Below are 24,046 nucleotides of genomic sequence, written 5' to 3' on the forward strand. Positions count from 1 at the left end.
ATGGTTGACCATACTTGACCAATCACATCGCCAACAGTGGGCGACGGAACATGCAGACCGAGTTTGCCTCCTCCGAACCCCCAGCACAGGGGCTTAATGTGCAATCCGGTCCCGCGACCGGACTTTGAACTCGCAGCTGTTTGAGTCTGGCTCGACTGCGTTGAATATCTCACCCAGGATTATTTCGTCATATCCGTATACCTTAGACTCACTACAGCATGTTCTGTCGGCAGATGTAACCATAGGGAAAGCGCATGAATTTGATCGTATTACAATCATGTTAGCGTACCGTAGGTCGGTTCCCTGCCGTGAAGGAGGTGGAGCTTGAAAAATGGGGCCGAAATATTCCATTTGAAGGCAATTACCGCTGCTGGAGGTTGATGAAGAAGAGCATTGACGACATGCTTCCAAAAGCTCTCCGAAATGGTTAAACTATCACTGTATCCGTCCCAGTGTTTTCTCTGGACTTGGCGCATTTCATTTGCTGTGAACATCTCATTATATGGGCCCTTTTCTCGATATAACTCGTATTTGTGGATGAACATCGCAGATCATGCCCGACGCCCTGGATGCCCACACGGTTTGACACCCTTGACGTTGAAGCTTGGCGCAAAACCTCGTTCCCGCAATGTCACCTTCCCAAATAGCGTTCCTAGCTTCCTCCCTGCCTTGGAAGTTCATCAACAGCAAAAAGAAACAAATGCACTTTCACATAATATGATAACGACCAGTATTGCCGTCCGTCGAGAGCCATGCTTCTTCAATCTCCTATCCAGATCTCTTCACCTCCGGCGATATTTCGCTGCATGTCAGGAAGATGCGATTCTCGGCCATCCTTCTCACAGCCATCCACCTTTGTGGTGTGTATGCGCTGAGCCGTCGCGATGAGATCCTGGAACAGGCAGCCGCGAACGCAGCGAACCAGTATATTGTCGAATACAAGACGGTGCGCACCGAAGAATTTCGTCTTTGAAAATCTAGACTCTAGATCTAGATATTTCTTGCCGAACAAACGTAAGAAGCCACTAACTAGTTTATACTCTCCCATTGCTTCAGACCCAGCTGGCCGCCCGCGATGTAGAGGCATCTCTCGCCTCACTCGAGGGCGTCGCAATCCGCAGCTCTTTCGACAGCCCCATATTCCGCGGCGCCAGTGTAGAGGTCGCAGATGGACTCGACGCCAAGGGTCTCGCGGCCCTGCCAAACGTCGCACGCGTGTGGCGGAATGAGATCGTCACGGTTGAGGAGGCCACGCCCGGCGAGTTCTTCCCTGACGATGCCGCCGCCGTCAAGTACGACGTCTACTCGGCCACTGGAGTCGACAGGCTTCATGCGGATGGTATCTTTGGTCAAGGCGTCAAGGTCGGCGTCATTGACACCGGTGTTGCGTACAGTCACCCTGCTGTATGTATATTTACCTATCTTGTTATACCTGTTCTTGATTGTGGACCAGACCAGACATTGACTTGCATGGAAGCTTGGCGGGGGCTTTGGTCCTGGCTTCAAGGTTGCTGGAGGCTGGGATTTTGTGGGCAATGGGGCGTTTCCGTCGGACCCAAAGAAGCCCGACGCCGACCCGGACGACCAGAGAGGCCATGGAACCCACGTCGCTGGCATCATTGCCGGTGTAGGCAAGGCTTGGACCGGCGTCGCCCCCAACGCTACCATATATGCCTACAAGGTCATGGGCACACTGGACGTGACCGACGTGGAGACACTGATCGAAGCCCTTCTGAGGGCCTATGACGATGGCATGGACGTTATCACCATCAGCATTTCGACCCCGGCCGGCGGTGGCTTTGCCGATATTGCCTGGGCAGAGGTTGCATCTCGAATCGTGGAGCAAGGAACCGTGGTCACCATGTCTGCCGATAACAAAGGCGACAGGGGCTTGTTCTGGATCGGCGACGGGTCTTCGGGTCGTAACGTGATTGCCGTCGCTTCCGTCGATGCCAACTCGAGTGCATCGGCCGCCTTCACTCTTGACTTTCACGCAGCAGATGGCACCAAGAAGAGTGTTGTTTCGGGATACATTGCTGCTCCAAAACACTGGCCATCTACAATCCGCGACTGGCCGGTGATCCCAATGAACTTCAACACCAGCGATCCTGCAGACGGATGCAACCCGTACCCCGCCGGCACGCGGAATCTTACAAACACAATCCCCCTTGTCCGCCGTGGAACCTGCACGTTTGCTGTCAAGCTTGGTCACCTCGCCGCCCTCGGCGCTCAATATGTCATGATATACAACAACGACAGCCCACTTCTCGACCCGAGCACAGACGATGCCAAGCAGAGCATGGGACTGGTCACAGCCGCGACAGGCAAAGCCATCATCGAAGCCGTGAAGGCCGGAGGAAACGTGACGGCCAGCTTCACACTCGACCCGGAATCCCCCGTGGGCATACCGAACCCATCCGGAGGCCGCCCCAGCATCTTTACTTCATGGGGCCCCCTGTACGACCTCACCCCGAAGCCCGAGATTGCCGCACCCGGCGGGCTCATCTTCAGCACGTACCTCAACGGTGGCTATCTGCAGATGAGCGGCACCAGCATGGCGACCCCCTACGTCGCCGCAACCGCGGCGCTGTATATTGGTGTCCACGGCGGCGGGGACAGGGCGAGCCGCCCAGCCGGGTTCGCGGCCCAGGTGCGCAGGAGAATCATCACGAGCGGCATGGCCCTCCCCTGGTCCGATGGCAGCGAGACGGACTTTGGCGTGGCGGCGAGCGTGGCGCAGGTGGGAAACGGGCTGGTCAACGCCTACAAGGTCGTCAAGTACGACACGGCGGTCGACTCTGAGCCCCTGGCTCTCAACGATACTGCCAACTTTCATGGGGAGCAGAAGATTGTCGTGTGGAACAATGGGAGCTCCGCCGTGACCTACACCGTGTCTGTTTCTGCATCTGGGGGCTTTGAGATGTTTAATGCCCAGGGCCAGGTGAAGAAGTTTACAGAGATCAGCCCTCTCGCCATGGAGGTTGACGCTCAGGTGCCTGAGCCTTTTGTGCTTCAGGCTGGGGAGGAAAAGACGGTCAGGTATGTTCTGCGTCTGTCGATCTCGGCCTGTTGCTGCGGCGCGCGAGCTTGCCCACTGACCTGAACCCAATCAATCCTCAGTATAACATTCGCCAACCCATACAGCAAGGGATGGAACGCAAAAGTGCTGCCCATATACAGCGGCAAGGTTTTGATCTCGGGCAGCAACGGCGAGCAGCTGTCTGTCCCCTACCTTGGTAAGTTTTCCTTCTTGGGTATCGATCATCAAAAAACATCAATCCTCGCACAGTACTAACGGTGTCCACCCTCCATAGGCATGGCCTCGGACCTCGAAGCCGAGATGAATCCTATATGGGCGACTGGCTTCCCTTTTTCCAGGTCGGGTACGGGATTTGTAGATATAAAAGTCAAGGCATACTACACCTTCAACCTTAGCCGCACCACCCAGGACTTTCCCAAGATCTTCACCAGCCTTCGGTACGGATCCGATCAAGTGCGGTGGGATGTAAGTCCACTCTTTTTTTACAACTTTGATCACGAGAACGGCAAATCCAGATGGAAGCTGACAAGAAGCAACAAAAAAAACATAGATCTTCGAGGCGGGATGGACCGAAGCCAGCTGGACGTGGCCCCTCGTCCCCGGCACGGGCGGCTACATCGGCCCTGTTGCGGAGTGGACGCAGGACGCCAACTACGTCCCGGGACGGCACAACGCCAGCCTCGTCACACCGCTCCCCCGGCCCGCCGGTACCCGCCACGGGAGCAACCAGTTCTTTTGGCTCGGAAGGCTGGGCCACAATGGGTCTCAGATCGCGCCGGGCAACTACACGTATGTGGTCTCTTTTTACTCCCCTCCCAGTGATTAGCAAACTGTTTTGCATCCCCAAACCCTTTTGACTGACCTGGTTTTTTTTTCTTTTTTTTTTTTTTGGTTTATAGGATGCGTTTTGCCGCCCTCAGGCCGTTTGCGGATCCGGCAAAGTCCGAGTCGTGGAGCTTGTTCACGACGCCCGAGATACAGGTGCGGCCGTGTCCTGGGTGTGTCGACTTGCCCTAGTTGAATATAGCGTTGGATGACATGTGTTGGTTACTAGTATATCGGGGACTTGAAGAAGGCGCATATACTAGTTCTTCTCGCAGCATCAACATCCATACGTCTATTACATACAGTAGGGACCCAGTCACGTTCTCAATAGACTTGGACCAATAGGCGAACACATCAGACCCAATCCAACACAAACTTTGTTCTTCGATGTTTCCCATTGCCGCTTCCTAAGCATGCCGCCCTAACTACTTCCTGCATCTGATACTTGCATCTTTGAGAATCCATGATAACCTTGAGCCAAATAACCCAGACTCCGTCAAAACGCCCGGTGCTTCGACCCACTATACCATACCCTGGGAACAGATCTCAATCGTAATACCGCTATACAAAAGGCTAGATATGAAACAATTATCACGAGGAAACAGCCGCATTCCTGGCACGATCGAGGAGCAGCTGATAAATGGAAATACCGCCCCCATCCAAAGCCTTACTCAAAGGCGTTTTCCCGTCAAGATTAGCCTTATTTACGTCGGCGCCGCGGTCGATAAGCAGTTTAATTGTTTCGATACAATCGAAATTTCCGTCCAAAGCCCAGAAAAGAGGCATGTTTCCGTTCAAATTAACTGCGTTTACGCCGGCGCCGCGGTCGATAAACAGTTTAATTGTCTGGATGTAATCAAATTTTCCATCCAAAGCCCAGAAAAGAGGCGTTTCTCCGCGAGAATTGACAGCGTTTACATCGGCGCCGCGGTCGATCAATAGTTTGATTCCGTCGATATAATTTTTTTTCAAAGCCCAGAAAAGAGGCGTGTTTCCGTACAAATCAGCTGCGTTTACGTTGGCGCCGCGGTCGATGAGCAGTTTAACTGCCTCGGTATGATTAAGATTTCCGTTCAAAGCCCAGAAAATAGGCGTGTTTCCATTCAAATCAACTGCGTTTACGTTGGCGCCGCGGTCGATGAGCAGTTTAACTGCCGCGATATAATTAAGATTTCCGTTCAAAGCGCAGAAAATAGGCGTTTGTCCTTTATGATTGACCGCGTTTACGTCGGCGCCGCGGCCGATAAGAAATTCGGCTATATGTTCATAGCCCTTGGACACAGCCACAAGGAGAGGTGTGTCTCCTTTAGAATCAACCGCATCCACGTCGACGCCGTAGTCGAGAAGCAGTTTGATTAGGTCGATTTGACAATCATCATCTCTCCCAGAAGCACAGAGAAATGAAAGCCACGTGCTGTCCAAAGATTCTAGGTTGGCCCGTTGCGTCATACAAAAGAGGTCGACCAGTTGTGCATTCCCTCCTTGGACCAGAAAATAAAAAATTCCCTTCTCGTCAGAGAACTGGAGGCCCCGACCAAAAACATAAGACAATCGCTCATACTCCGAAGTGTTTAGCGAGAGGTCCTCTGACAGTTGGCTCGTTATGTTCTTTTGTTGACAGGTTTCGATCAAACTTTCGATCATAGCCTGGACAGCCTCAGTGCTTTTCGTAGCAAGCGCCGCAAAAATAGGCGTTCCGTATCTCTCATTTTCTACCTCAAAGCAGGACAAGGCGTTTGGTAGAATTTTGATAAGACTCCCCAGGTTGGCCTCGGCTAAAATATAGCGCCAGGTGACTGATGGCGTATAGTGAAGGGTTTTGCATCGCTGCAGTAAGTTGTGTTGCGATACCCAGTTCGCAAGGGGAAATTCTTGGAGAAAATCTTTCTGGCTTAAGCTGTATTTCTCAGCCCTGTCGCAATGAAAAAGGATGTTACCGTGTGCATAGGCCAGGAAATGCAGTCTGGTGGTTGCGACTTCACAGATCGCAGGTGCTGGCGCCGAGTGAGCTTCGGGCCTCGGAGAAAAAAGGTTAAAGTAGATGACGGGGTCGCTTGTGATATATGACAGACAGGTTCGCTTTAGCACCTCGTGGCTTTGCCCCTCGGGATTCGTCTCAGCATCTGGCCAGATCGTTTGGAGGCCATTGTCTTTTAGTAAAAAGTCTCGCACGGACTCGTGGATGAACTGGATTGTAGGACGCCTAGATTTGGTCGCCTCAACCAATCCCTTTGAGCTATCGAGCACAAACTTGGCGATTTCATCGTCTGTGATATTTTCCGCATGGTATGCGGCTAGGTTTTCTGGCTCACTCCCAGAAACGATGGCGAAGTAAAGCTCCTTCGGGGTAAGAGGCCGCCTCGCGAAGAGCACCTACTGTACGCATAACAGGAGATTCGGTGCGTTGGTAGTGTCGCGAGTAAGTATATTTTGAAACAAAGTATGAAGATCGGCAGGTATTTCGGCAAGCCGCTGTCTAAGTTGGAACTCGAGCCCACGGCCAGCATCGCATTCCTTGTTGAGTATTTTGACCACAAGGACGACCCACATGAACACGCCTGACGCCTTCTTCTGGAGATCGGACCGGATCCTCCCCAGACAGTTTTCTTCATTTATATATAAAGTACTGTCGATGTAGCTCGCAATGTTTTGCTGATGCCCTTGCCTGTCCTCGAGGATGATGCTACTTCCTTTCCTGGTGGTGATATGCGGATAGTGTCTGCTAGCGAAGCAGACGTGGAGCCGATTGCCAAAGTTGCAAAGGCCACTTAAATGTGCGATCATATCCCGGACTTGCTGTTCTTCACATTCATCTAGAGCATCGATGAAGCAAACAACAGGGGCCCTATCAACATCTTTCACGGTCTTGGTCTCGTCGAAGAGCAGCCTAACGGTATCGCCAAAGAGCCCCCTGACTGACTCGACATTCCATTGAGTGCCCTTGGGATATCCGTCTAAAACAGACTTAAGGTGTGGGTATAGCTGGAGAAGCTGCACCAGCAATGATCGATATAGACCAAGGGTACCCTTCTCCATGTCGTTGCCTCGTGCGTTGAAGAAGAAGGAGATGGTTGTCGACTGTCTTTGCTTTCGTTGTGTCTGTTTTTCTGCCTGGTTGAGCAAAAACTTCATCATCGTAGACTTCCCAGCACCAGGTTTTCCTTTTATCCATAGGAAGTAGCCGACATCGCGCGATATGTCGTCCCTCAACCACTCGCGGTACGCTTGGTCCTGTAAGATCCAGCTGCAGGTTTGAAAATGTGCTTGCTCGATGTTCTTCTGGCGCGCGCCCATCTGATCGAATTTCAGCGTGTCGAAAATTGTTTTTCGGTGTTCGTCCTGCCTCTCGCGGTCCTGCCTCTCGCGTTCCCGACGCTCTCGGTCGTCCTCACCCTCGCGCAACTGTAGCACATTACCGTTGTGGATGATGTTTACATCTCGGCCAGCAGCGAGGTGGCCACTATTCTGGATGCCTTGGCCAGCGAAGTGGTTTGGTTCCCGGCAAGAATCATGGTCGGGGCGGGGTGCTTTGTCGGATTCGGCGTTATCGTGATGCTTCAGCTGTGATGGCAGGCGTTCCATTTTTGTGTCTACATATGGACGGATGAGCCCCTAGAGAAACTCTGGCTGAACCCCGCGAGGTCGCGAAATGGATCTGGTTGTAGAGTGGCGGTCTGTGACAGTGTATTTGGCGTGATTTTACAAACAAAAGGGTTTCTCGAATGACGTGACAATCAACTTGATAAGATCATCGTTCTGGTCTCAGCGAGGCAAGGCTATGGCACGCCCAGATGAGCGGTCAGCAATCTGAAGGGTCACCACCCGGTGTCTTGGCGCCGTCCCCAACATCCCTAAGCCTAGTGCCCTACCATTTGTTTCTTGCGTTCCCGAAAACATAGATGGGATCCCAATCCATTGGCACACGGGGGAAGATGCAGCACAATAGCAGTAGATAAATAGAATTTAAGACCATGTGTAAACAATGGAAAAACGCACCAAGTGGACGATCGCGGCCATGGCCTAGATAAGGATATGAAAAGAGGTGGGAGCCAACAATCCTGAGCAATATACTGGTCGCTTCAAGTTTCGGCCAGTTCGGCATATTTATCTCGTCGGTGGCCAGAAGTAGTTTAACTGATTGCGTAAAGGGATTGCATAAAGACCGCGAGAATCATTCTAACAGCATTGATAAGGGTTCAGAACAAATCAGGCAATTGATGGTGGAAAGGTATCGTATTGCTAACAACTTCCGCTGTGAGGAGAATTTAGGCGACTTTGGCAACGTATCTTCCCCGCCGATATGCAGTTGAAAAGATGCAGGAAATCTATTTGTCGAGCCAAGGTCTGTTGTGGTGGATTGTGACTGCAAGCAACCATATTTTCGATATTGAATTACAACAATCTTATTACAACTTCTACTTAAAATGGCGCTGCGTCAAGATTACACGGTTGCCGTTATCTGCGCAATCGGCTTCGAGATGAGCGCCGTTCGCTACATGCTTGATAAGGAACACCCGCGCCTGCCTAGGAAAGACGAGGGCGATTCCAACATGTACACGCTCGGCGAACTCAGTGGTCACAACGTAGTTCTTGCCTGCCTTCCTGGGATCCAAGGCAAGGGGGCCGCCGCCGTTGTCGCGACGAACATGGCCCGCTCCTTCCCTTCTATCAAATGGCGCTTCCTCGTTGGCATCGGAGGAGGCGTCCCGAGCAGCAAGCATGAAATTCACCTCGGTGATGTGGCTGTCAGCATGCCGGAGGGGCCTTATGGTGGCGTCGTTCAGTACGATTTGGGGAAAGATGGACATGACGGCTTCCGGTTGAAGGGTTTCTTGTCGGCACCACCGTCGCTGTTGAGAAACGCCGTCGAGATGATGCGGTCCGATCATCTCGTCCAAGAGAACAAGATTGAGGAGCACGTGTCGATGATGTTGAAGAAAAGCCCTCGCCTTAGTGTCTACGCCAGACCGGACGCGCATACCGACCTACTTTTTGAAGCGACCTACGCCCATGCTTCCACTTCTTCAACCTGTGACGGATGCGACAAAAACAAAGCCGTTTCGAGGCCGCCCCGCGAAGGTCCTGAAATCCATTACGGCTTGATTGCATCAGGCGACAGCGTCATGAGGAGTGTGACGAAGCGGAACCAAAAGGTCCATGACCTAGGCGACATTCTCTGCTTTGAGATGGAAGCCGCCGGGCTGATGACTGAGTACTCGGGGATTGTGATACGGGGAATATCGGACTATGCCGACTCGCACAAGAGTGACGCTTGGCAGCACTACGCGGCAGCAACCGCAGCCGCATCTCTCAAAGAGCTACTGTCATACGTCGATCCCGAAGCTAGCTCTAAGACTAGTGACGCGGACCAAGATTCATCGGCTCTGGCAGAAGCGCATATTCAGCCAGGAGCGGCTTCGAGCTTCCATGGTCGCGGAGTACAAAACATGGGCTCCATTTCTGTTGGAAGGGATTTTCAAATCTCCTAGAACGCTGCCAATAGCGCTGATAAACATGCAGAATGTAGGCTGTGTACCCAACATAATCTTGAATCTGAACTGCAACGCGATTGCTTGCTTGATTTAACTCCGCAATACAAACAAAACAAAAAAGTAAAAATACAACATCGAAACTTCCCCAATGAATGCCCATTCAAATACTAACCGATCCGGACCTGAATGGCAAAACTAGGGAAAAGAGGACGATGTTCTATTCTGTTTATTTCAACAGACATAATCGTATAGGTAAACTTGAAAACAACACACGCAAGAGTAGAATTGAGAAGCCTGACCCCGCAAACTGGCCGTCCCGCGAATAGAACTACTTCGAGGCTTGCTCCGAGCCACACAAAAGTCACAAACAGATGGCCTCCTGCATGAAGGAGAAGTTTCTAGGCCATTAAGGGGACGCTCCTATGACTTGCTGACGACCGGAAATGTGCTGTAGAGTGGTTTTCACGTCTTGAAAAAAATACTCCCATGGGTATGTGCCCAAGTTGAATTGGGCGGCAAACAGCCTGATTGGCCATCAGCATCAGAATGTGCTGCCAACAAAGCATGCATGAAGAGACCTGCTATAGGTGCTCACAGACGATTCAAGCCAATGGAGTCGCCGAGTTGGTTGCACCGCATCATGTTGGTCGATGCGGGAGGCCCTCCATCTGTGTACCTCCGCCTCTATGCGAAGCTCTAGGTAATGACGGATCTTGACGGGATGCCTATCTACCTTGAGAGGTAAGCAGGCAACTGGTTGTTACACTCAGGCAAGCCTACTTGACTTTATGATTCGCAAAAGAATAAAAAAGGACATTTTTGTCCGTCTTTTGGCTTCTTCCTTTTGTCTGGCAAGACATTTGTTTACTCTTGCTGTCCAGGTACACTCACTGCCTTTCAAATTCTTACATCAGTCTCCATGACACTTCAACCCAACGCCGACCTCCTGTCCAAAGAGCATCGGGCGCTCTTTGACATTATTGATAAACTTCGCTCCCACGGAATCGGACAAGTCGTCGACCTCCCTGAGATCATTGTCTGTGGAGACCAATCAGCCGGCAAAAGCTCGGTGCTCGAGGCTATTTCGGGCCACCCATTTCCAACCAGAGATGGCCTTTGCACACGATTCGTGACTGAGCTGGTTCTTCGCTGGGATCACGTCGACAAGTTCAAAGTGTTCATCAAGCCAGGTCCTGAGCGCACCGTCGAAGATGCCGTCAGACTGCGAGAATTTTGCGACAAGCTTCCACCCAACGTCCCTCTGGATCAAGTCATTGAGGCTGCCAAGGATGCGATGGGGCTTGGTACGTCCAAGCGATTCAGCACCGATGTACTCCGCGTCGAGATCAGCGGTCCAAACCAAGCGCACTTGACTATGGTGGACTTGCCTGGCCTTTTTCGGGCTGGCAGCTCCCAGCAGTCGGTCGAGGATGTCAAGATAGTTGGGAACATGGTCCGCAAAGCAATGTCACGACCACGCAGCATCATCCTCGCCGTCGTTTCAGCAAGCAACGAGTTCAACAATCAGGAGGTGACCGAACTGGCGCGAAAGATGGACCCCCAGAGAGTTCGTACCCTCGGTCTCATCACAAAGCCTGACAAGCTCGAGGAGGGCTCCGAATCGGAAAGAAACTACCTCAACCTTGTACGAAACCAGGACGTCGTCCTTGAGCTTGGCTGGCACGTCCTCCGGAACCAGGGTCACCGTGTCATGAACTCGGAGAATGGCGTCACTTCTCGCGACGAAGTGGAAAGGGATTTCTTTTCCCAAGGCGCCTGGCGCAGTATCGATGCATCAAGCCTTGGTGTAGCCGCCCTCCGTAAACGTCTTAGCGCCGTCTTGTGGAAGCAAATCTTGCACCACCTCCCGAGTCTCCGCGAGGAAATGGAAGATCGCATCCGCGAATGCGAGGAGACCCTTTTGAAGCTAGGCGACTCACGCGAAACAGTACCCAAGCAGCGCAGGTACCTGCTCGGTGTAAGTCAGAGGTTCTGCCAGCTCATGACTGCCGCCGTCGAGGGGAATTACAGCGATGCATTCTTTGCAGATGCCGACTCGGACGAGGGCTACGCAAAGCGCATCAGGGCCGTGGTGCAGAGCTCGCTGCGAGATTTTAAGGATATCATGATTCGTGACGGAAAGACAGAAGTCATTTCGGACTATGAAATCCCAACTGAAGGACACCGACGGCCTGCAAACTCGAATTTGGTCGCGCGGTCCGAATATATCAAGCGTGTCGTCAGATTAATGGACCGGAGCAAGGGCCGCGAGCTTCCTGGGACCTTCAACCCCATTATTGTGCAAGACCTTTTCAAGGAGCAGTGTCGGCCCTGGAAGGCGATTGTGGCAGATACAACGGACTTGGTGGTTGCTGCCGTGACGACGACGGCCATGGCCATCCTTTACCACGTTGCTCTACCAAAGACTGTGAGCGGCATCTCGGCCATCATCCACGAGGGCATAGGCTCGCTCAAGTTAGAAGTTGAGGCCAAGATTGAAGAGCTTCTGGCACCGCACTACAAAGGCCATCCCATTACTTACAACCATTACCTGACGGACATGGTTCAAAAGGCCCAGGCCCAACGTCGGCGCAAGAATTTGGAGAAGTTTGTCGAATCCAACCTGACATTAAAACAGCTAAAAACGAATTCCTCTCAGGCCTTTACGTTTGGCGGGCTTGTGGAATTGCTGTCGAAAATGGAAACCATTGAACCTGACATGGAGCAGCAAGCTAGTGGGCTCGCGGTGGACTATGCTGAAGCATACTACAAGGCAAGAATCTCCGGCGCCCCAGACATCCCGTAGACACGATCTTCTTTCGCTCATGCCATGCTAATTACTCGTTGGTGAGAGCAGGTCGCCCTCAAGAGGATCATCGATGAAGTTAGCGACCTGGCTGTCGAGCGCCAGCTCATCTGTTTTCTGCCCTCACTCTTCACGCCGGAAACGGTTTACGATCTGAGCGACGAAGAGGTATCTGCACTGGCTGCCGAGGATGAGCAGGCAGCCGCAGAGCGAGTCCGATGCAGTGAACTACTTTCTGCACTCCATGCAAGTATGGTGGAGCTGAAGCGACTCGACGGTCACCGGACCGCTGCTTACAAAGGTCTAGATTCCAGTAGGCAACCTTTACATTGTTGATTTCCCTGAGCCCCCTGTGCTTTCTTGCATGTCTCAAATCTGCCGGCACTGTGTTACACAGATACTCGTCACAAAAATAGTCACACCTTCTGACATTTTTGCTAACTGCCCCTTTTTCCAATAATCTATCAGCACCCGCATCGTCCTCTTCAGACCCACCGTCTCCTTACGTGTACTCACAGTCACCCACCCCAGAGCCAAGGGAAGAAGATAGGAGCCCTCCCCCCGTGCCAGTCCTTGCGAGTCCACAAGAGAGGGACGCAGAGGACGAGGTTCCCCTCGATCCTCCGGCTGATCCAGAGCCTCCAGAACCTGAGGATGATTGTTGGAGGTTGCCAACCAAGAAGGATAAGAAGAAGAGGAAGAAGTCCTCTATCATAGCGTGGCCCGAACCCGAACGCTCTATAGAGGCAGCTCCGTTTGAGTTCGAATAAGTCGCTTCAATTTAGACTCGTCGTTTGGGAATCTAGAAATAGTTTCGTCTTACTGGCGGTTCTGGTCGTAAACTTTTATGATTCGAAACCACCCTTTCAGTATTCCAAGCCAAATTTCCGCGTCCTTCAGCCTGTAACCGTTATCCTAGGACAACCCATTTCCCATATTTATTATTTGCCCATTACGAAGAAGTCAGTTGGTGAATGGGGAGCCCAGCCAAAGTACGAATTGCACCACCGGTACTGCTTGCGTAGAAATCCCGGTCTGAGTTCGATAGCTGTGGATATGCAAATGTGGTATCAAAAGTGTAGAAGTGACCACAGCTAGCAGTCAAAAGCATGAGTACAATCCTGACAGTATTTGGCAGTCCCTTTCCCCCTTTTCGGGGGAATAGAGGTCCATCTCCACCTGTTCGCTTACAAACAATCAAGCAAGGATTTTTTTATTTTTATTTTTTTTTTTATTTTTTTTTTTCTCACCGAAATATCAAAAAAAGCAAGCCGATATTACACGGCACGGCTTTGGCGCAGTGCGGATTCCTCCGATTGATCCGACAGAAAGCACACATGCTGCACAGCTGTGAGTAAGATATTGCTAGCTTCCTTTGCGTTGGAGCACTATCAAGCGCTTGCTTTTTGATGTGCGCTAAAAAAGGACCCTGACACCGGGAAGCAAAAACTCAAATTAACCAGATGACAAACGCCCCAATCGCATTCCCCACCGGGAGCTGAACGGCTGAAAGATTCACCAAGATGCAAAAGCAAAAGGGCAGAAGCCGACTTTGCCCCTTTAATCGAAGCAGGTACAGGTTAGCGTCGCCTCCCCAGAACAGCTTAGGCACCCCCGCCCTTGGCTCGGCGCCGATCCTTGCTTCTTTGCCTCGCCCGCCTCAAACAAACCTCTCTGGAGTCGCCTCCTAACCTGGTTTTCTACAGGCGCTAGATCGGGAGGGCTAAAAAGAATTAAAATAAATTAAACAAAACCTTTTTTTGCCTTCTACTGCTAGTCTGGACTTGGTGGATATCATTCCTCTGGAGTGCGGGGAAATCGCCGAGAAGGTAGACTGCCAAACGGGTTCGCCCGTCGGAAAGCGGAACTGGAATCACAAGCGTTTGGAGCTGATTTCGGCCGAGATGAATAAAACTTACAATAGACACCCTTGTATGAGCGTGCAAAGTGGGCACACACAGGATCGGTATCCAAAATCACCCTGCCACTCAAGCCTTGGGTACTTCTTCGTCCTGTACCGAACTTGTCCTATACCCTCCCATACAACGCCCCCAAAAAAATCCAGACCTCCTATTTGGCTGTATAGATCCAAGACTTCGTTTTGTAGCACAACCCTTGCTGTACATCCATACATGGGGGAGAGGGAGGGGTCCTATTCCAAGCACGACGTGCAGAAGTGCATCGAAGAACATGTCTAGACCCATGCAGTCAGATCTCAGCTACGATATATGAAAAGAACGCCACGATTCTCATCCCCGCTCCAATAATCGGGCATAAAAAAAACAAGCACGAATCCATCACCTGCCATAATAGTTTAGCAAAATAATTTTTGGTTTGCTTTTTATTTTGCTTGTCGCGTATAATGGCAAGGGGGTCGGTCGCATACTGGGCCTTCCTCGGACACAGCTCCGCGCACCTGTGGTTTGGTCGTCGCTGTTCTTTGCGCACGCACGTGCGAATTTTTGGAGCTTTCTAGAGCCGGAGACGGCGCCACCCGCGCCTTGCGAATCCCTAACATGGTTTCCGCGTCGTCTAAGTGGTCGCTTTCAAAACCGTTAGCTCTGCCATGTTTGACGCCGGCGACACCTTGACGGGCAACCACCGCGACCGAGGTCTGGGCGAAGGCGACACGGGGGTTGATGGCGAGGAGTTTGGATGGATGTGTTTTTTGCTATTGTTTGTTGAATCTTTTACGTGATGCAAATAAAAAAGAAGAGAAAGAGAGACAGAGGGGGGGGACAGAGAGAGGGAGAGAGAGAGAGAGAGAGACCCATCCCGTCAAGGGAGTTGTCGTAAAGGTGTTGAGGCGTTCCCAGGGACCATCCATTTGCGGGCAAGCTCAATGCCCGTTTTTGCACAGCTGCTGCCTGATATCTCTCTCTTTCTCTCTAACTATTAGCCATGTTATAAGTCCCCTCCCTGATATACTCTGCGTCGCATCGCATAGTGCCCAGCCAGCCACGTTCCTAATACGCGTTGGAGGCCGGCCAATGACGGCACTCATGGCCGCAACGAGGCCATTGGCTTTTTTTTTCTCGTGGGAAAGTGGAGTTGGGCCGAAGTTCACGATGTTGCCGTTATCGGATGACAGGTCGGTGGCAGACCTAGCAGAGAAATGCCAAGGGTGCTTGCTATGGCTAGTCGGTGTCATGTCGTCCTCGAGCTGTTGCGCCACACCAAGATGCGGAGGACGCTAGAGGGGAAGGGGTGGGGGTTGGATGCCCAGATCTTGAACTGCGATGGGCAAAAGTGAGGTGAGTATCAGAAAGATGGCCTGGTTGGTGATGCCATCTTTGTGTATAAAAAGGCATCAAGATCCTCCTTCTCCTGTCCCGTCTTCTCCTCTCATCACCACCCACAAAAACATCCTCTCGCTCCCCATCTCAACTACATCTCGATTCAATCGCTTCATTCCCATCTCTTGAAACAAGCCCAACCCAACACCATTCAATATGCAGTTCTCCTTCGCCAAGCTCGCCGTCGCCGCCCTGGCCATCGGCTCCAACGCCGTCCAGGCCGCTCTTACCCCGGCCCAGATGGTCAGCAACATTAAGATGGTCACCGCAAAGTCGCAGGCCCTGCAGGCTCCCGCCCAGACCATCAGCGTCATCAACGGGCCCCTCATCGTCATCGGCCAGGGTCCTTTCCCCCAAATCATCGCTGGATTCACGGATATCATCTCGACAGTCACTACTGCTCTTGCACAGATGGACGGATCTGCTCCCGTCCCCGCTGGCGCCGATAGTGATGCCATCTTCGAGGCCTTCCGCGAGTTTGTTCGCGTGCACCAAGCCCTGCTCAACATCTTGATCGGCAAGGCAGGACTTTTCAACACTGTGCCCTTCATTGGACAGCCTGTGGCACAAGTCCTTCGCAGCCTTGAGGCCGTTGTCGACGTGAGTGACATCCATCTTTCCATCGGCCGCGTTGTGGCTCAACACATCAGAACACGTGATCCTTGTAATGAGCAAACAATGAATGCAGCAGCAGGAGACGCAGCTAACCAGGATTGTAGACCATTGCTTTCTCCATCATCGACTTGGTCCAGAGCCGCTCTACAGACCTCACGCGCGAGGCTAACAGCCTCAGCACCACCCTGACCACCTGCATCAACTCCTACGACGGCCTCTCTGTCACCAAGCGCGGCCTCGAGACCAGGAGCGCCAAGTTCGCCGCTGCTCTGCGCGCCTAAGCGACCAACTCCCGGATGGTCCCCTGCTTTGTTTGCGCGCACCAGGCAATGCTTGCCTTGCCCGCCTGACGATGATGAGATTGGCTTTTGAGAAGCCCTGGTGGTGGTTGATTGACGAGCCAATGGGTTTTTTTTTATTTTTAATTTCCTTTGTCCTCTTTTTTTTTCACTTCGCGCAGCAGACCATATCATTCATTTTATCGGTCGATGCTTGACACTTTTTTTTTGGGGAGGGATGGATGTTTTTGTAGTGGATCATTATTCCCATCCCTGGCATCCGGCACTTATATGCGCCTCCTGGCCATTGGCGTCATTTGTCGGATAGCTGTAAATACGATTGCAATCGATTGTTACTTATCGCTATATTGCTCGCTTGTTCCCTGTTTTGAGTGCAAAAAAGTCCCCGCACGATCAAGTGAGGAGGACAGCCTCGCACAACGACGAGGCTGAAGCAAGTCGCGCGAATTCCTGGAATTAGACTCGGGGCCGGTCGTTCGAACATGGGATGGAGAAAAACCTTGTGGGCGCCAAGCATGTCGTTTAGTGGAACGCGCGGCTTCTGTTTTTTAGGGCCCCTGCGCAGCCCAACGTGGGGGTCAAAATCCCAAAAAGCAGCTTCCAGCCCTGCCGCCACACCATGGTGTACCTAACAAGCAGAGATCACACGGCGTATAGCTTTGACACCTTTGGTTCCTCCAATTGTAATCAACAGGGCAACAGAAAAGAAAAAAAAATTGAAAATTTGAAAAAAAAAAACAAAAGCATAACATAACATACAATACCGAGGATTTCCCAGTGATCATCCACCAAAGTACTAGAGCGGGCGACCCACAAAAGTGGACATGCACTAGGAAGTTCAACTATTTTTATTCGGACGACCGAATATCTACCAGCTATTTGTCAAGCGACACTACCATGTCCTCGTCAGAAATCATGTCCAAACTGTGGGTGACAGCAATCACCGTGCAATTTTCAAAGGCCCGTCGGATCAGCGCGCTCAACTCCATCACAATCTCTTGGTCGCAACCGCTGGCTGGCTCATCCATCAGGACGATCTTGGTCCCTTGTCTCTTCACTTTCAGCATCGCCATGGCGAAGCCGAATAGTTGGCGTTGGCCATGAGAGAGCGGAAGCTGGTCCATGTTCAATCCCAACCCTACTTCTCCAGCCTGTGATCTTACGTGGTCCCACAAGCCTACCTCGTTCAGGACAGAGATCATTTCTTGGTCTGGTATCTGAGCCAAATCACCCTCCGAGCTGGAAGCGTACAGGCCAAGGCTTGTGCGAACCGTCGTACCCGGCAGGAAAAATGGCGACTGCGGGATGACTGCAAACGCTCTCTTGACGGCCGAGGGGCTGATTCGCGCCATGTCTTCACCGTCGACTAGGATCTCGCCCGAGCTTGCATTCATGAGACGGAGGAGAAGGTTTAGAATCGTCGACTTGCCGCTGCCAGTTCTGCCACATAGCCAGACCTTCTGACCGGGTTTGACGCTGAAGTTCAAATCTTGGATCACTTTGGTGGTGGTCACGCCATCTTTGCCGACATACCCGGCAGACACATGGCGGAATTCTAGATGGCCTCGCGTTGGCCATTCTGCAGGCGGCTGCACAAGCCTCGACTCGTCTTCTTCGGACGGCACGGTATCAACGCAATCCCGGATGCGATCCACGGCCCCGAGGGAATTCTCCACCTCGGTATAGGTCGCCACAAGCTGGGCGACGAGAACGCTGAACCCAATTACACTCGAGAGCCCCACGCCCAGGGAGGCAGAATTGGTACTTTCGCGGAGCTGTGTGGCCAAGATGACCATGAAAGTGGCCAACGCGGCGACGGTGCAGTCGAGCACGAAGCCGAGCCAGCGCTGGACCATGAACAAAAGATAAATGGCCCTCTTGGACCCGTCAACCCTCTCGTGGCAGCGGCCGCGGTACCAGGACTGCCACCCGAAAGCGCGGATGGTTGACAGGCCTTCCATCGTCTCGGTCAGCAGCGTGTATATGGGTGCCTTTAGCTCGAGCTCCAGGACGCGCAGCTGGCGAGAGGTGCGCAGGTAAAAGTTTGCAAGTAGCCACAGCGTCAAGAGCGTGAAGGGCAAGGAGATGCTCATATAGTTCGCGCCGTACATGATGAGGGCGAGCTGGCCGATGATGAGTGCACCGGTTGACGTGGTCTGGAAGATGCTCACGGGCAGCATGCCGTTGAGAACAGCCATGTCCTGACTGAAGCGGTTGAGAATGATGCCCGAGTCCGTCCCTGAGAAATACGACAGGGGTGCCGAGAAGATGGTAGTCACCAGCTGCTGATGCAGGCCGCCTGCTGTGATTGGTGTGACCGACATAAAGAGCCACCAAAAGACAAAGGCGAAGCTCGTGCAGCCTCCTACGGCAAAGGTGAAGTACACACCGATAAAAGTAGGATAGCGATCGCGCGAGGAGGCCTCGGTCCACCACTGCACCCAGACGCGTTGGATACGCGTCAGAACGGCCAGAGATACCACCCCCAGGATGAGAACGGCCAGCCTAAAGAAGCCGACTGGCCTAAAGAAGAACCGATAGGTACTGGCAGCTTTGGAGCTTTCCTTTTTGCTCACTACTACTGGCTTTATCTGTGTTGATGGGGTCTTGTCGTTGAGTGCGGCATTGGGTTTGAGATTAGGTTTGGCCTGCTGCTCAACTGGCTGTTGTATCTGCTCATTCTTCTTGGGAGGTGACTGCTCCTCACTAAATAGGAGAGTGTTTGCTTCATCACTTGGAACCATGTTGCCGTTCTGGTCCAAAACCACAACCTGATCGGCCTGTCCACGCAGGACATTATCGCAAGAAGTCGTCGCAAGCACGACAGTCGTGCCGTGTCGAGCAGCCCAACCAGAAATTGGAGCGAGAAGCCTGTCTCGGATGGCCGCCTCGGTTCGCGAGTCGAGCGCTTGGAAGGTGTTGTCCAGAATCAACAGCGGCGCGCGCGAATACAGCGCCCTCGCAAGGGCTAGCCGGTGCTTCTGGCCTTCGCTCAGAGCCATTCCTCGACTCCCCACGTTCATGTCGCTACCGCTACCGCTACCGCTACCGCCACCGCCACCACTACCTTCTTCACCCCAACGCATCATATCTTGGTCCAAGGCGCAGGTGTGCACAACATCTTCATATAGCTCATTGTCGTACTCACTGTTGCCCATGATGCACTGACGTATCGTGCCGTTGCTTATCCAAGGATTCTGGTCACAGAAGCCGATCGGCCCCCGGTCTACATGGACTTCTCCTGCAACCGGCTCAAGCTCGCCGAGTATGGCCTTCAACAGGGTACTCTTGCCGCTTCCGACAGGCCCTGCCACGATTGTTATGCTGCCCCGGGGCAAGTTCATGCTGATTTGGCTCAGCGAAAAGCTCGCATCCTTTTTCTCGCCCGTGGCATAGGAGAAACTGGCGTTGTTGAACGACGCCATCAAATCTGGAGTCTCGGCAATCACATTCATCAGCTTTTCATCCATGTCTGCCGTCTGCAGCAACTGCCTTCGGTGATCGACCCGGGCCTTGGTCAGCAAAAAGGCCTGGATGCGGTCCAAGCAAGCAAGTGAAGACGTTATGTTGGGGAGCGCCTGGAGCAACAATCCCATGGGCACTGCTACTATTTCGATCAGAGCAAGCGTCGTGAAGGCTCGCGACGCCGTCAGCAACGTGCCGTTGTTGTTGTTGTTGTTGTTGACACCTAGCGCATACAAGGTCAGCACCAGGGGCGCAGAGAGTTGTCGGGGTACCATTACGAGCGTGTTCACCATGGTCATGCACTTGCGGAACGAGGCCGAGGCGTCAAGCTCAGCTTCTCTTGCCGCCTGCAGTCTGCCAGCCACGTGACGCTCAAAGCCGCCCATCATCTTGATCGACTTGATGTTGTTCAGCGCCGTCGAGGTGAGCGCCACCCTGCGCTGCACAGACTGGTTCCATGCCTTTTGACGGCTGGGCAAGAGCCTGCTGATCCTGGTCGTGGCCAGTGTGCAACCGGCGGCCACAACAGCCGTCCCTACGCATGCCCACCCGACCTGCCTCTCTAGGAGGAAGATACCAAGGCCGACCTCGATGGGGGCGGCCCACAGCGCGTGCAGCTTATCGACGGCCAGATCAACGCGCTCCACATCCATTGTGACAAGCCCGGCGGGGCCCGAAGCGGCCTTGGTCTTGCACGTCGTCAGATCCAGCTCGAGCATGTGCCGGTAGATAAGGTCAATGAGCGACCCACGGACTAAAACAACGGCGCGGTTGATCTTGGAGCCGTAGTAGCCGTTGAACACAGCGAGACCAAAGTAGACCAGGACCGTGGCGATGATGAGGCCCTGGCCAACCTGTCTTTCATCGGCTCCAGTGCCGGCGGAAGAAGGCGGGCTGGAAACGTGCTGCAGCACACGTAAAAGCAGGAGCGGCTGGGCGAGGTTGAGGAATATCTGTGCAAGACGTGGGAGTGCGGGGATCAGCAGCGGCCATTTTAGAACGCCGAGAGTGCTTAGGAGGAGCGCACGCTTCTTGTTCTTGTCGGCCCGTCCCCAGGCGTCCGCAAGCGCCTCGCTGTATCGCTTTGTCCTGAGGTCGTCGTCAATCTCGTAGAGGTCATCAGCTTGGAGCTTGCTATTTCGAAAACCAGTCCAGAGGATCCTGTTGAGCCACCAGAATGTCCTTCGGGCATAAACTCCGGCAGTTTGCTCGCGTGGTGCTGCTTGTCTTTCCCGGTTTTTATCTTTGATTATTTGTTTCCCTTCTTCTTCTCCGTCCCCGTTCTGTGTCCCCGGGATTGTTTGTGTTGCTATTATAGTCTTTGGGACTGCCTCCAGCACGAGAAGGATCGTCTTGACACCAAGAACAACAGACAAGGATATAGCAAGCCGTCGCACATGATCACCACCACCACCTTGCTCTGTTGCAAGCCACAGCGTTCTAGTCTGCACCGCCTCGAACAGGCAAGCGCCGAGCAGATAGACATTCAACACGGCCGACGGCCTGGGTGCTCGTCTCCCTTCCCAATACGACAAGGGCAATATTGCCATCGCCGCCAGGAGATTCACCACAGCTGCAGGCAGTGATGCGGTGGTCCGATAAGTGTCAGGCAAGGCCCAGAACACCACCACCGTCAGCTGGCCAACACCGTGAGCGCAGGCGGTACACAGCTTGCCAGCTTGAAGGCCCTCGTCTTGGGAAACGGCCCGCGCACGGCTGAGCTGCCATAGTCGAATGATGGCTGCAACTAGGAATACCGACCCCGGCACCAGAGATAACACGATATTCTCAAAGGCCAACGTAAAGTCGAAGCCGCCTCGGCACTCGGACGACGGCAGCTCTGGGCCAAATTTGTTATCGGCAACGGCGCAAGAGGAAGGCCAAGCTGCTAGCTCTGTCTCGAGCTGGAGGGCCATGGTGGATGCTCATGCAGGTCTTTGTGGGCAAGAGGCTGGCTTTCTGCTGAGTGGAGGGAAAGAGGGGGGGGGCCTGGTTCAAGGGGTTGGCCGGCCCGGAGTGAACCAGCGCAGCAGCACACGGGTGCTGCTTGCTACTACTTATGCAACGATTATATCTGATCCAACAATTTCAGCATTTCCTTCGATCGGCTGAGCCGGGAAACCTCGATTAGTCGTACGAGTCAATTCCCGGGCATCCGCAAACCCACTTAACCACGTCTCCGCGACCGATTGGGGTGAAAACGACTCATCACCATGTTTTTTGAGGCTAGCGTGCCTATTTGGGCCAAATTAACAAGCAAGTTTTCTTGTTGACAGCGAGAAGATCACACCCTTAATAGATAAATGGCTCCACAAGAACGGTGTGGTTGACTCGCTAGCCGAATATTAGTGTTTGACAGTACCGTAAACACATCCACCGACTATAGGGAGGTTTTGCATAGTAGTATATACACTACTTGTGTATATATATAGTGTAGGGGCCGCCTTTCTACTGAAGCCATGCTCGAATCATCAAACCAAAACCGCTGCATACTCTCCATCTCAAAAAAAAAAAAAAAAAAAAAAAAAAAAAAAAAAAAAAAGCATCTCAGTACAGCTTGCAAATTTACCATACCATACAAATATCGTCAAAAATGGCGCCCCAAGTTCTCGTACTCGGCATGCCGCGCACTGGCACTCAATGTAAGCCGGATCCGTCTCCTAAATTCTTTCTTTGTTCCTCACCTCAACCCTAAGACGCCCAAAAGACTAACACCGGAGCAACAGCGATCGGCCAGGCGCTCCAGATCCTTGGGCTGGGCGAGTCCTACCACATGACCACGGTTGGACCCAACAACCACCACGACGCCTGGTGCACAGCGATCGAGGCCAAGTTCGGCGACAAGGACGCCTCCGAGGTCATCACGCAGGAGTTCTTCGACGGCCTCTTCAAGGGCTACGACGCCGTCTCGGACTTTCCCGCCTCCATCTTCTACAAGGAGCTGCTGGCCGCCTACCCTAACGCGCACGTGATCCTCACCAAGCGCGCCGAGGACGCCTGGTTCGAGTCCATGTGCAAGACGCTGCACGTGGCCTACATCAAGGCCAAGGCCGAGCCGTCCAAGCTCGCAAAGCTGTACCACAGGCACCTGTGGGCGGACGACTTCCTCCGCAACGGCCGCGAGGCCTACCGCCGCCACAACGCCGGCGTCCTGGCCGCCGCCGCCGACCGCAAGGTGCTGGTCTTCGACCCCTCCATGGGCTGGGCCCCGCTCTGTGAGTTCCTCGGCAGGGATGTCCCCGCCGTCGGGTACCCCGCCAAGGACATGTGGCAGGGCTACAAGCGCATGCTCAAGGAGGTCGAGGAGGGCAGGCTCACCGAGGATGCCATCACCATCGGCGCCCGCAGCGTCCAGGGCCCCAAGATCAACTCGGCTTACATCTACACCCAGTCCAAGGAGGCCGAGGTCAAGGGCATCAAGTCGGCCTACATCTACACTCAGTCCAAGGATGCCGACGTGAAGGGCATCAGGTCTGCTTACATCTACACCCAGTCAAAGGATGCCGACGTCGAGGGTATCAAGTCGGCCTACATCTACACTCAGTCCAAGGAGGCCGACGTCAAGGGCATCAGGTCTGCTTACATTTATACGCAGTCAAAGGATGCCGACGTCGAGGGTATCAGGTCGGCCTACATTTACACTCAGTCCAAGGAGTCCGACGTCAAGGGCATCAGGTCTGCTTACATCTACACCCAGTCAAAGGATGCCGACGTCGAGGGCATCAGGTCTGCTTACATTTATACGCAGTCCAAGGACGCCGACGTCGAGGGTATCAAGTCGGCCTACATTTACACTCAGTCCAAGGACGCCGACGTGAAGGGTATCAAGTCCGCCTACATCTACACCCAGTAGGTAAGAGAGGGATACTCAAGATTGCAAGGCGACATGTTCGTTTTGGGATTACCAGGTGAGGAACTTTAACTGCAAAGGGGAAATTGCCGGGTACTTCAAGTTGTACTCTTGTACCCGTCCTTTTCGTAACGCGCTTGACGATTTAGATTTAACTATTCATGAATGAGGGTAATTCGAATATTTTCACCTGTCCGGAAGTGCTTCATTGATATTGTGACATTCAAAAATGGCTTGTGTATAGTGTGATACGCCAGACTTGTCTACATCAGCATCACGCATAGTCTCAGGGCTCATCCCTGAAGCCCAAAGCTCCATAATTGATCCACTTCGTTCCGCTTCGCTCCATTTCGTGGCT

At 52.9% G+C, this 24,046-nt stretch overlaps 7 protein-coding genes across 7 annotated transcripts; 5 read left to right on the top strand and 2 right to left on the bottom strand.

Annotated features, from left to right (window-relative positions):
* Positions 1 to 778: 778 nt before the first annotated feature.
* PpBr36_09787 (uncharacterized protein) lies at positions 779 to 4,057 on the top strand (the record flags this gene model as incomplete). The annotated part of the gene is made up of 7 exons (XM_029896906.1): positions 779 to 946; positions 1,057 to 1,404; positions 1,478 to 3,039; positions 3,121 to 3,236; positions 3,315 to 3,505; positions 3,591 to 3,829; positions 3,940 to 4,057. The coding sequence occupies exons 1-7, from the start codon at positions 818 to 820 to the stop codon at positions 4,055 to 4,057; spliced, it is 2,703 nt and encodes a 900-aa protein (XP_029744989.1). The 5' UTR covers positions 779 to 817.
* Positions 4,058 to 4,456: 399 nt separating this feature from the next.
* On the bottom strand, positions 4,457 to 7,447 carry PpBr36_09788 (uncharacterized protein; the record flags this gene model as incomplete). Its single annotated transcript, XM_029896907.1, has 1 exon — positions 4,457 to 7,447. One exon carries the CDS (start codon positions 7,445 to 7,447, stop codon positions 6,239 to 6,241), a length of 1,209 nt encoding a protein of 402 aa, XP_029745012.1. The 3' UTR covers positions 4,457 to 6,238.
* An 842-nt stretch (positions 7,448 to 8,289) lies between these two features.
* Positions 8,290 to 9,354, top strand: PpBr36_09789 (uncharacterized protein; the record flags this gene model as incomplete). The annotated part of the gene is made up of 1 exon (XM_029896908.1): positions 8,290 to 9,354. One exon carries the CDS (start codon positions 8,290 to 8,292, stop codon positions 9,352 to 9,354), a length of 1,065 nt encoding a protein of 354 aa, XP_029745013.1.
* Positions 9,355 to 10,276: 922 nt separating this feature from the next.
* On the top strand, positions 10,277 to 12,933 carry PpBr36_09790 (uncharacterized protein; the record flags this gene model as incomplete). Its single annotated transcript, XM_029896909.1, has 3 exons — positions 10,277 to 12,103; positions 12,215 to 12,476; positions 12,632 to 12,933. The coding sequence occupies 3 exons, from the start codon at positions 10,277 to 10,279 to the stop codon at positions 12,931 to 12,933; spliced, it is 2,391 nt and encodes a 796-aa protein (XP_029745205.1).
* A 2,682-nt stretch (positions 12,934 to 15,615) lies between these two features.
* PpBr36_09791 (uncharacterized protein) lies at positions 15,616 to 16,355 on the top strand (the record flags this gene model as incomplete). The annotated part of the gene is made up of 2 exons (XM_029896910.1): positions 15,616 to 16,059; positions 16,179 to 16,355. The coding sequence occupies 2 exons, from the start codon at positions 15,616 to 15,618 to the stop codon at positions 16,353 to 16,355; spliced, it is 621 nt and encodes a 206-aa protein (XP_029745380.1).
* An 893-nt stretch (positions 16,356 to 17,248) lies between these two features.
* PpBr36_09792 (uncharacterized protein) lies at positions 17,249 to 21,754 on the bottom strand (the record flags this gene model as incomplete). The annotated part of the gene is made up of 1 exon (XM_029896911.1): positions 17,249 to 21,754. One exon carries the CDS (start codon positions 21,752 to 21,754, stop codon positions 17,249 to 17,251), a length of 4,506 nt encoding a protein of 1,501 aa, XP_029745207.1.
* A 677-nt stretch (positions 21,755 to 22,431) lies between these two features.
* PpBr36_09793 (uncharacterized protein) lies at positions 22,432 to 23,691 on the top strand (the record flags this gene model as incomplete). Its single annotated transcript, XM_029896912.1, has 2 exons — positions 22,432 to 22,480; positions 22,565 to 23,691. 2 exons carry the CDS (start codon positions 22,432 to 22,434, stop codon positions 23,689 to 23,691), a joined length of 1,176 nt encoding a protein of 391 aa, XP_029745206.1.
* Positions 23,692 to 24,046: the final 355 nt, after the last annotated feature.

This window comes from Pyricularia pennisetigena (assembly GCF_004337985.1).
Source record: "Pyricularia pennisetigena strain Br36 chromosome 7 map unlocalized Pyricularia_pennisetigena_Br36_Scf_7, whole genome shotgun sequence".
NCBI classification, from domain to species: Eukaryota; Fungi; Ascomycota; class Sordariomycetes; order Magnaporthales; family Pyriculariaceae; genus Pyricularia; species Pyricularia pennisetigena.